The sequence below is a fragment of the Heloderma suspectum genome, chromosome 1 (genome assembly GCF_057233095.1).
Source record: "Heloderma suspectum isolate Gila_16-S chromosome 1, 16-S_ref, whole genome shotgun sequence".
NCBI lineage: Eukaryota > Metazoa > Chordata > Lepidosauria > Squamata > Helodermatidae > Heloderma > Heloderma suspectum.
The window spans coordinates 139,127,008-139,138,778 of NC_139458.1; the positions used below are offsets into that span (position 1 = coordinate 139,127,008).

The 11,771-nt window shown below is 44.2% G+C and overlaps 1 protein-coding gene across 1 annotated transcript; it reads left to right on the forward strand.

Annotated features, from left to right (window-relative positions):
• Positions 1-9,225: 9,225 nt before the first annotated feature.
• On the forward strand, positions 9,226-10,203 carry LOC146358081 (olfactory receptor 5AR1-like). The gene has a single exon (XM_084855365.1). The coding sequence runs from the start codon at positions 9,226-9,228 to the stop codon at positions 10,201-10,203; it is 978 nt and encodes a 325-aa protein (XP_084711491.1).
• The last annotated feature ends 1,568 nt before the right edge of the window (positions 10,204-11,771 follow it).

The window sequence follows — 11,771 nt, forward strand, 5'->3', positions numbered from 1 at the left end:
AGGTGGGATGACATAGAGAAGGGCATTTGGTAAAAATCTCAGTTGGTGGGCTTTGTTGCTTGCTACATATTTTGTGGCCCATGGAACAAACAGTGTGTGGGGGGGTGGGGGGTGCATACATAAAATTTTTGTTTCGCCATATGATTTTGTTTCTGATTTTTGTTCCGCCATATGAAGTCCTCTGAATGAAGTCAACCAAGCCTTATCTTTAACATCCAGAGATCCCCATGTTTGATCTTCTGTAAATAGTGAAATTACTGCTGCCTAGGAAAGTCCCATGGTCCCTAGATGCTGTTGAACTACAACTCCCATCATCCACAATCAGCAGGGCCAATGATCAGGGGCAATGGGAGTTATAGTCCAAAACGTATGGGGTCCCAAAGTTGGGAAAGGCTGCCCTAGAGCATTGTGAATGAACCTTTTCCCAGCGATTTGGTCCAACTCCATCTCTCTAACCATTACCCCACATTCCAAAATTGGCAGCATAATCGTGTATTGTTGTTGTTCAGTCATTAAGTCATGTCCAACTCTTTGTGACCCCATGGACCATAGCATGCCAGGCCTTCCTGTCCTCCGCTCTCTCCCGGAGTGTGCTCAAGTTCATATTCATTGCATCGGTGATGCTATCTAGCCATCTCATCCTCTGCCGTCCCCTTCTCCTTTTGCCTTCAATCTTTCCCAGCATCAGGGTCTTTTCCAGGGAGTTTTCTCTTCATATTAGGTGGCCAAAATATTTGAGCTTCAGCTTCAGTATCTGTCCTTCTAATGAGCACTCAGGGTTGATTTCCTTTAGGATGGACTGATTTGACCTCCTTGCAGTCCAGGGGACTCATAAGTAGGGATGTACGAAAGTTCCGCCACGGATCTCGGGGAGGCCGAATGCCAGTGCATTCGGCCCCCTGAAATCGGTGGCGGAACGGCCCCCTGCCCCCCCCCCGGGACGGGACTTACCTTAGGTGGATCTTCCTGGCGGCGGCGGCTCCGGCAGCAGCTGTGGCGGCAGTGCAGCGGCGGTGGCAGCCGCCATTTCCAGGTAAAAAAAACAACAAAAACAACAAAAAAGTGATAGGCTGCATAAAGATTTACATAGCCTATCACGGCTAGATTTTTTAAAAACACAGTTTTTACGGCTGATTAAAAAAACAAACACGCGTACGCAAATGGCGGTGCCCATGGGCGCCGCCATTTACGTTCCTTATTTTGGCAAGTCTTAGTCTACATAAACATTTACGTAGACTAAGACGGCGAAAATAAGGGGAACGCAAATAGCGTAGCGTCTACACTATTTGCGTCCCCCTTATTTTCGCCATCTTAGTCTACATAAATGTTTACGTAGACTAAGATGTGCCAAAATAAGGAATGCAAATGGCGGCGCCCATGGGCGCTGCCATTTGCGTGCGCGTGTTTTTATTTTTGTTTTTAAATCAGCTGTGATAGGCTATGTAAACATTTACGTAGCCTATCACGGCTGACTGCAGGGACGCAAACGGTGGCGGCTACAGCCGCCGCCATTTGTGTCCCTGCTAGCCAGCAGCCGGATGTCCAGCTGCTGGCGGAGCTGGCCGGCGGCTCTGCAGAATCCCTGCGGAGCGGAGCCGGTTGGCCAGGATTCCAGAGGGGAGGAACAGAGTGCCTCCCCCCCGGGCAGGATTCTGGGGGGAGGGACGGAACGCCTCCCCCCCAGCATCAGCATAATCCGCGGAAAGGTAAGTACCTTTCGTACATCCCTACTCATAAGAGTCTTCTCCAGCACCACAGTTCGAAGCATCAATTCTTCGGCGCTCAGCCTTCCTTATAGTCCAGCTCTCACAGTCATACATTACTAATGGGAAAACCATAGCTTCGATTATACGAACCTTCGTCAGCAAGGTGATGTCTCTGCTTCTTACTATGCTGTCTAGGTGTGCCATAGTTTTCCTCCCAAGGAGAAAGCATCTTTTAATTTCATGGCTACAGTCACTGTCTGCGGTGATCTTGGAGCCAAAGAAAGTAAAATCTGTCACTGCTTCCGTTTCTTCCCCTTCTATATGCCAGGAAGTGATGGGGCCAGATGCCATGATCTTTGTTTTTTTAATGTTGAGTTTCAAACCAGCTTTTGCACTCTCCACTTTCACCCTCAACAAGAGGCTCTTTAGATCCTCTTCGCTTTCTGCCATTAGGGTGGTATCATCTGTGTATCTGAGGTTGTTGATAGTTCTCCCAGCAATCTTAATTCCGACCTGTGATTCATCCAACCCAGCATTTCTCATGATGTACTCTGCATATAAATTAAATAAGAAGGCGACAATATATACAGCCTTGTAGTACTACCTTTCCAATTTTGAACCAATCGGTTGTTCCATGTCCAGTTCTTACTGTTGCTTCTTGACCCTCATACAGGTTTCTCAGGAGACAGGTAAGGTGGTCTGGTACTCCCATCTCTTTCAGAATTTGCCAGTTTGTTGTGACCCACACAATCAAAGGCTTTAGCGTAGTCAATGAAGCAGAAATAGACGTTTTTCTGGAATTCTCTTGCTTTCTCCATGATCCAGAGAATGTTGGCAATTTGATCTCTAGTTCCTCTGCCTCTTCGAAACCCCGCTTGTACTTCCGGTAGTTCTTGGTTCACATGCTACTGAAGCCTAGCTTGTAGGATTTTGAGCATAACCTTGCTGGCATGTGAAATGAATGCAATTGTGTGGTAGTTTGAACACTCTTTGGCATTGCCTTTCTTTGGAATTGGAATGTAAACTGACCTTTTCCAGTCTTGTGGCCAATGTTGAGTGTTCCAAATGTGTTGGCATATTGAGTGCAGCACTTTAACAGCATCATCTTTTAGGATTTTAAATAGCTCAGCTGGAATACTGTAATCTCCACTAGCTTTGTTGTTAGTAATGCTTCCTAAGGCCCACTTGACTTCACTCTCTAGGATGTCCGGCTCAAGTTCAGTGACCGCACTATCATGGCTATCGGGGATATTAAGATCTTTCCTGTATAGTTCTTCTGTGTATTCTTTCCACCTCTTCTTAATCTCATCTGCTTCTGTTAGGTCCCTGCCTTCTTTGTCCTTTATCATGCCCATCTTTGCACAAAACGTTCCCTTGGTATCTCCGATTTTCTTGAAGAGATCTCTAGTCTTTCCCATTCTATTGTTTTCCTCAATTTCTTTGCATTGTTCATTTAAGAAGGCCTTCTTGTCTCTCCTTGCTATTCTCTGGAACTCTGCATTCAGTTGGATATATCTTCCCCTTTCTCCCTTGACTTCCTACTTTAGCATTCCAATCCCCTATGATGAAGAGGACATCTTTTTTTGGTGTGAGTTCTAGAAGGTGTTGTAAGTCTTCATAGAACTGATCAACCTCAGCTTCTTCGGCCTCAGTGGTTGGGGCATAGACTTGAATTACTGTGATGTTGAATGGTTTGCCTTGGATTCTTACTGAGATCATTCTATCATTTTTGAGATTGTACCCCAGTACGGCTTTTCCCACCCTTTTGTTGACTATGAGTGCTACTCCATTTCTTCTAAGGGATTCTTGCCCACAGTAGTAGATATGATGGTCACCTGAATTAAATTTGCCCATGCTTGTCCATTTTAGTTCGCTGATTCCCAAGATGTCGATGTGCAATCTTGCCATCTCATGTTTGACCACCTCCAGCTTACCTTGATTCATTGATCTGACATTCCAGGTTCCTAAACAATATTGTTCTTTACAGCATCGGACTTTCTTTTCACCACCAGACACACCCACAGCTGAGTGTCCTTTCAGCTTTGGCCCAGCCGCTTCATTTTTTCTGGCACTACTTGGAAATACCCTCTGCTCTTCCCCAGTAGCATATTGGACACCTTCTGACCTGAGGGGCTCATCTTCCAGCATCATATCTTTTAGCCTTGTGATACGTTCCATGGGGTTTTCTTGGCAGGAATACTGGAGTGGGTTGCCGCCATTTCCTTCTCCAGTGGACCACATTTTGTCAGAACTCTCCACCATGACCTGTCCATCTTGGGTGGCCCTGCACGGCATAGCTTATGGCTTCACTGAGTTACGCAAGCCCCTTCGCCACAACAAGGCAGTGATCCATGAAGGGGTATCATAATCGTGTACCAAGCCATTGTTTGGCTAAGGAAAGCTCTCTCTCTCTCTCTCTCTCTCTCTCTTCCATCTTTCTCTCTCTCCCTCATATTTTACCTAGATGTATTGTTGGATTTGTCCCAGCTTATCCTCACAGTAAGTCACCATGAGAAATATTGAAGACTGGCCCTTTGAGCTGCATGGCTGAGTGGGAGTTCTTGTCAGTGGTCTTCAACCTTTTCAGACCTGGAACCTCCCCCCTGGCTGGCGGCTGCCAACACCCCACTGCTATCCAAAAGTGGTGCATTTTGGAACCACGTCTTTATATTTTACCATATATTTGTAAGATGCTGATAGAGCTGGTATGACCCATCTTAGGTCAGGCTGCGACCACCAGCTGAAGACCAGTGGTCTAAGTCCTACATTCTGTCCGCTATTCCAGGCTCCTTAGCCTCTGAATCCTCATCAGAGGAGGAGACTTCCTGGCCTGGCCATAGATCAGGCTTGACAGTCTTCTGCTTCTGCCCAGCCAACCATTTTTGGGGGTGAGGGAGGGCTTTCAGCTAACTAAATCTGCCCAAATCCCATGACTTTTGGTGTGTGTACTCTGGACAAGCCACAAAGGGGCTATTTTTGGTGCTGTGCTGAAACCTGCCCACTATTTTCATGATGTTTTTCACTCCCTGTGGAGTCATGTGGTCACATGGGCATTCCAGGAAAGACTGCCAAAGTGCAAGGTTGTTTGAGAAGAGGCCCACGCTTCTGCAAGCATGTGGGGTGCTTTAGAAGTAAAGAGAGAGAGCTAAGAGACCACTTGGCCACTTCGTACACTTAAAAGCATACACCTCTGCCCTCCAACTTTCTCCCCCTCCCCACTTCTTTCTAAGACATCTTAGTTTTTCCCTCACTGCCCACTAATTGCCAAAAAAAGAAGAGAAATATTCAGCACAGCTTTAGTTATTTTACCCATCCCTGGGTCCCACAGCCTTTAAGGTCAAGTCTAGGAAAACCCCTTTCACCATAAAGGTGCCTCAGGGTGCTCACCAATGAGTGCATGCTGATTTGCCTTTCCTGCACTTCCCAGACATTGTTGTGAACAACCTAGATAGAGATGGCATCACCCTGGCCCATCGCCCAGCTTGGCCTTTCTGGACCAGTGTTGAGAAGGCAAAGCAACCTACATATTACAGCTGATCAAGTTTGCGGAGGCAAATTCCTACTCAGACTCAAACTGATCAGTTACACGTCCTACACGGACTCCTTGAAGGGCAAAGGGTGGGTGCCAACCAAGAAGAGAGAAGGCCAGCTCAGGGCAGATGGGGCATATATAGCCCTGCTTCACCCTGCCCCTATGCCAGCCTGCATGCAGACCCTATATACATCTGGACAGAGACCTATCGGTCCCTCCTCACTCTGTAGGTGGGCACAAAGCTGTCCCCATGCCAATCATCTGGCTGAGACGGGGTACAGGAGCAGGACTGGATCCAAACTAGTGAGTGTGAAGGCATCATAAAGTCCACCGGAAATTTTTGTGCCTCATAACATTTTTTTTTCACGTGATGGGCAAACACTCCCACCCTTAAGTCATTATTGGCTTGTTAATTATGAGCATAAGCAGAGGATACTCAATTTTTGAATGAGAGAATTCTCAGTTCTTTGTGTAATTTGTGTGTGTGCATGCACCACCTCGCACTGCCACTTGGGAACGGTAGAGAACGGCAGGACAAGTGAAGGAAGTGCATTGCCAAAGCAACTGTGTCGTGCTTAGTGATGGGCAAATCCCCCAACGTCCGACCTGGGGGTGGGGGTCTGCCTTGGGGCAATTTAGGCCTCTGGGGGCCTCACAGATTTCTGCCAGAGTTGGCAGAGTGGCTCTTCAGTTTTCTGAAAGACGCAATAGGCTAATGGAACTGGAAGCTGCCATTATCACAGGAAAATTCCAGCCATAAATGGTGTATTTTATGCCATTTGCAGCCACAAAGCACTTACTTTTACCTAAGTTGCAGCTGTTTGTGGCTGTATTTATGTAAAAATAAGTGCTTTATGGCCACAAATGGCATGTAATATGCCATTTACAGGTGTAATTTTCCTGCGCTAAGCTAATGGCACCTGCCATTTGCCTATCATACTTTTTAGAAAGCTGGAGAGCCGCCCTGCCAGAACACTTGTGGATATGGAGGTGAGTGCAGCCAGTCCACTGAGGACTCCAGAGGTTGGATTCTTTTGAAATCCGTGGCAGATTTCTCCAGCATCCCTAGTCAAGCTTCCTTCCCACCCACATACATTGTGCAACACACAACACCTTGCCCCCAGAAAACAGCTGTTCCTTCAAAGCAGTTGGCTTTGGACAACTGGCCTCTGGAATGCTGCCTGTCCATACACAGAATTTCATTCTGGATTCCAAGCTAGAGAAGAATTATTGGGAGAAATGTCTCTTGATTTGTAATACAGACAAGCATTCTCTGTTTGGAACCAGGGAATTACAAATGCCAACTTCCTGTAAAAACGTCCAACCCCACCTCCCGTTCAAAGAATGCATATTCTTTACCATGTCAATCAATTTGTCAGAATCTCATGGCTTCTGACAAAATTAATCAGAATTTTAGCAAAGCCAGAAATCACAAAACTACACTAAGCTCAGTACTTATTATATGAACAGCTCAAATGCAGAATGGATAGACTGGATATGGGATAATTATATAGTTACAAATCACAGCCTCGTTCATTACAATTAATGTCATCTTTTTCTTAAGAGCATTGTTGGAGCTCTGAAACGCCTTGGTGGCTCAGTCCCAGCAGGCTTCAGAACAAATAAAGCCCTGTGGAACTCTTGGGAAGAAATAGGAACTGCATAGAGTTTCTGCATTCTGTTCCATAGGTAAGATGCACAGATGAATGATTGTGAGAAAGTGTAAATCCAGGCCCGGGGAAAATGTGAATGTAGGGTTCCAAGAGTAATAGTTGACAGTGGGTTTAGAAGGGTTGTTATTGACTGATAGAACCTATGACCCATTGAGTCCAACACAGCCCATAGCATTGCATTGTGGCTTGTCTAGTGTGTTAATAGCTGCTCAGGGGTGGTCTTTATTATCAATGCGGCTTCACTGTGTGGAATTGTCTGCTGTATGAGAGATCACTGAAGCAGATAGGGCTCTTGAGGCTGGCATCTCCAAGATGAATTTTGAATATCTAAATGTCATTGCCGAATATTAATAGAAAAGTAGAACTTGCTGCTGGAAGTGTTGGATGAAAATCTGCTGCTGAGCATCACAATGAAAGATTAGAATTATCCATTCCAGATACTTTTCTTTGGATCAGAGTGCAGTCCTATGTCATGCACTCTTGACAAACAGAAGGCTCTGAGTTCAGAGCCCCCTGCCTATCCTGTGCACTGCTGACAAGAGCCAGGCAGAGTGGAAGGAGGATGGGAGCTATTTCGCCTGAGTTCCTCCCAGGCCTGGCACAAGCTCTCCCACCTTCTGTGGCAGGAGAGAACCCATACTGCCACCTCCACCACCAACCACATCAGGTTTGGATGTGGGCCACCCATCTTCAAAGCACTGCCTATCCACAGACCTCATTGGAAGGCCTTGGGCAAGCCCGGATCTCTCTGCATAATCTAATTAAAAGAAAACGTAAATGCACTTTTCACACTGAAAAGGGCTATAATGATTGATTAGTGAAATATACTTGCATTGTAGACTCACATGAAGGACATGGTTTTCAACAAGGGGAAAAAAATCAATGCCCAGATTCTCTTGCAGAAATAATACTTGGGCCCTTGAATTGTCTCAGGATGGTTAATTGATGTAGGATGGAGGTCCAACAGTGTATAAAGAGAGTGAGTGACCCTGCTGTCTGATTCTGGTTTCTGCAATTCTGTACACACTGTTGGAAGTAAGGCCCATTGAACTCAGTGGGGCTTATGTCAACGTAGACATACATAGGATTGCATTGTAAAATGCCTGCATAGATTCCTGTACTTCCCTCTACTCAGTATTTCCAGTACTTCCTTTTATTTGAAAAAATGCCAGGCATGCAGAGGGGCTGAGGAGATGTCTGATTTTATTGTAGATGCCATCTAAGTGTAGACATCTGTATAAGAGAGTCTAGCCAGAAATAAATGCATACTTAGAACCAGTGTGGTGTAGTGGCTAGAGTGTTGGACTGGGAGTCTGGAGATCTGGGTTCTAGTCCCCACTCGGCCATGGAAGCTCACTGGGTGACCTTGGGCCAGTCACAGACTTTCAGCCCAACCTACCTCACAGGGTGGTTGTTGTGAGGATAAAATGGAGAGGAGGAGGATCATATACGCCACCTTGGGTTCCTTAAGGAGGAAAAAAGGCAGGATATAAATGTAATAAAAATACTTTATTTTAGAAGGACAATGAACATCTAGAGATCTGTGCTATTTTTTCACATACATATCTTAAAAAAAAGAAAAAAGATATACGTTGCATTTGAAATCAGTCTCCATCCAACTACTCATGTGTTTTATATCCTCTGGGACAGAATTGCAAACCATTTGATATTATATTGGTTTAACAATGGAGATTAAAATTAATGTTTCCACGTATTACAAGTAATAATTTGAGACTGGGACTGACATACAGATTAGTTTAAAGCAAAGCAAACAAGACTTTGTCTCTCAGAAAAGAGAAGAATACTTTTTGGAATGTGGGGAAGGAGTTCCATTTGTTTGTTACACAGTGTCAGAACTTCCAGCTTTCCACTGAAAATGAGACAAGTTAATCTTTAACCTCATCTAGTATGCTCCTGGTAGTTCCACATGGACCTGAGGCCCATTTGGAGTTCACCAAGAGAAGAGCCTTCATTGTGGCAGCCCCCTTTCTTTGGAACTTTGGAGGTCAGACAGGCACCAACACTGTGTAGTTTCCGGCCTCCTGAAAATCGTTCTGTTCCAGGAAGCATTCCTCAAGTGACCAGCCACAGTTTTTATTGGCATTTTGTTTTTACTAATGTTAATATGCTGTTTTAATCTTTTATCATTTTTATTATTGTACTGCTTGTGTTCACTGATCCGGAATCTGTTTGGATGGGGAGCAGTATACAAATGTTGCTAAATAAATAAATAAATAAATAAATAAATGCAATCTAGGATAATATAATCCTATGATTTTCCCAATGAAATCTGCCCTATGCAGGTAATGCACTAATGGATGAAAAGTCTGAGGAAAATGAAACTACTGCAGTTGCTGAGTTCATTTTTGTGGGATTAACAGACAACCCTATGCTACAGCTCATTCTTTTTGTGGTGTTCCTTGTCATCTACATCTTCAGCTTTGTAGGGAACTTTGCAATAATTGTATTAATCCAGGCTAGTTCCCAGCTCCACACCCCAATGTACTTCTTCCTCAGCAACTTATCTTTCTTGGATATCTGCTATTCCTCTGTAATAGCCCCCCAAACACTCACCAACTCAATTGCAGAAAAAAAATCAATTTCAGTGGCTGGATGTGCAACACAAATGTACTTTTCCATAGCTTTGGGGACTACGGAGTGCTGTCTCCTGGCTATGATGGCGTATGACCGATATGTGGCTATCTGTAACCCATTGTTGTATCCAGTCCTCATGTCTCCTAGAGTCTGTATCCCTTTGGTGGTTGGGTCATACATACTTGGATTTTTCCATTCTCTTGTTCACACAATCTTCACATTTAGACTGTCCTTCTGTGACTCTAATGAGATCAATCATTTCTACTGCGACATCACACCGCTGTTGGAACAGGAGATGGACAACACATATGTCAGTGAAATTCTTTTATTCAGCCTTGTGGGAGTCATCGAAATCATCACCATTCTGACTGTTGTGGTCTCTTACTCTTACATCCTTGCCACCATCCTGGGAATCCGCTCAGCCCATGGGAGGCACAAAGCTTTTTCCACCTGTGCCTCCCATTTTACAAGTTTCACCATTTACCATGGGACAATCCTCTTCATGTATTTGCAACCCACCTCTAGCTACTCCTTGGATACTGACAAAATCCTTGCTGTATTCTACACCTTGGTGATCCCTTTGCTGAACCCACTGATATACAGCCTGAGGAACCAAGATGTGAAGGATGCTTTGAGGGACACCCTTAAAAAGAATCTCTCAGTACATATAATTACTAGTGTGATTGCTCATATTTAGAAAAGCAATAAAGAAGGGTTGCGTATTAAGAATGGTGTGCTATTTTGCATTCTTTTTTATATATTAGCTTCCATTTTTTTGTATACACAGACAAAAATAAGCATTCTATGAGTAGACAAGGACCCCATACATAACATTTTGTACAAAGAGCAAAGAAAAGAGAAAGAACCAGAAGGAGGGAGATGGAAAATGACCTTCACAGTTAGAATTAATGTACAGTTAACTATTATGTAGTATTTGAAAGGTTGGCAGGGGAGGGAAATCTAGGCCAGGGGATACTATCCATTTTCAAAATGGATTGGAAACAAGGGCTATGTATTGTAGGATACTATATTTCAGTGTGTGCCTCACTTCCTGAGTGGTGAGAAATACTGCCCAGGAGCAGCCCTACCCAGGTATGCATTCTTTTGGAGGAGAAATCACTTATAGTGGGTTTTCTTTGGGAGGGGGGGAGGTAATATTTGGTTTATTTATTTATCTACAAGTAGAGCATATGTGGAGGCATGCAGCATGCACATTCCTGACAGATCCCTTCCCTACATCATATCTCCAGCAAGAGGCAATCTGCACCCTAGTATTCTTTCAGCCTTCAACTAACACTCTCTCTCTTCTCCCTCCCTCCCTCCATCACTTTAGCTCTCCCTGTCTCATGCCTAAACTGTGGGTTCTTCATACTCCCTAGTCCATGAAATCTTCTGTCATAATAAGCTTGTTAGTCAATAAGCTCCCACAAGACTCTTCATTGTTTTTGCTGGGTGAAATTCAGTTGTGTCCATCCTTTGACAGAATGGCATCTCCCAATGGAGCAGACTACCCCTCCCACTTCCATCCCCCTGTGCTCCTCCAAAATGTGCTCTGGCTGGGGGGGCCTTGACAGCAGACTTTGAAGATGTGTGGGGGATACAGGGGGGAGATAACAGGAAAGGTCCTTTGCACAAGCACAAGTCTGGTCATGTGATGTTGGATGCAGCTTGTTTCTTACATTAACTGGGTGGGTGGGCATTGCCATCCAAACTCTGATAGCTTTCCTCTTTAAAATATTCCAGAGAGATCTATTTATCAAGAAACCATCTTCTAACAATTAGCTCCTATAAAAGACATCCTGGGCTATAATCCAGCATTCTTCCTGACAAAGGAATGGCTGACCAGCTGCCATAGCAGCATTATATCAAAACAGAACATCAGCACATCAAAGTCATAAGTCATATCTGTGTATATCTGTGTTTTATTGTATTATTTATGGGATATAACTCTCATAAAGTTTTATTTTTTTTAAAAAAAAGTTGTTTTTAAAATAAATAAATAAATAAATAAATAAATACAGGTTATTAGAAAGGCACTGTAACTTCCAGGACTAACACAAAGAAAACCCAAACCCTCAAACCCTTACCTGTAACAGCTGCCCTGAAATTTGCACCACTTTGGTGTGGAGAAGTGCAAAACAACCCACATAATAAGGGCAGCAGGAGATGTTGAGTTTCCAGGACTGAGTTGGAAAGTAGAAGATTCGAGCATGCTGTTTTATGTGTTTATTCATTTAGATGTGAATTAGAGCAGTTCTTTACATA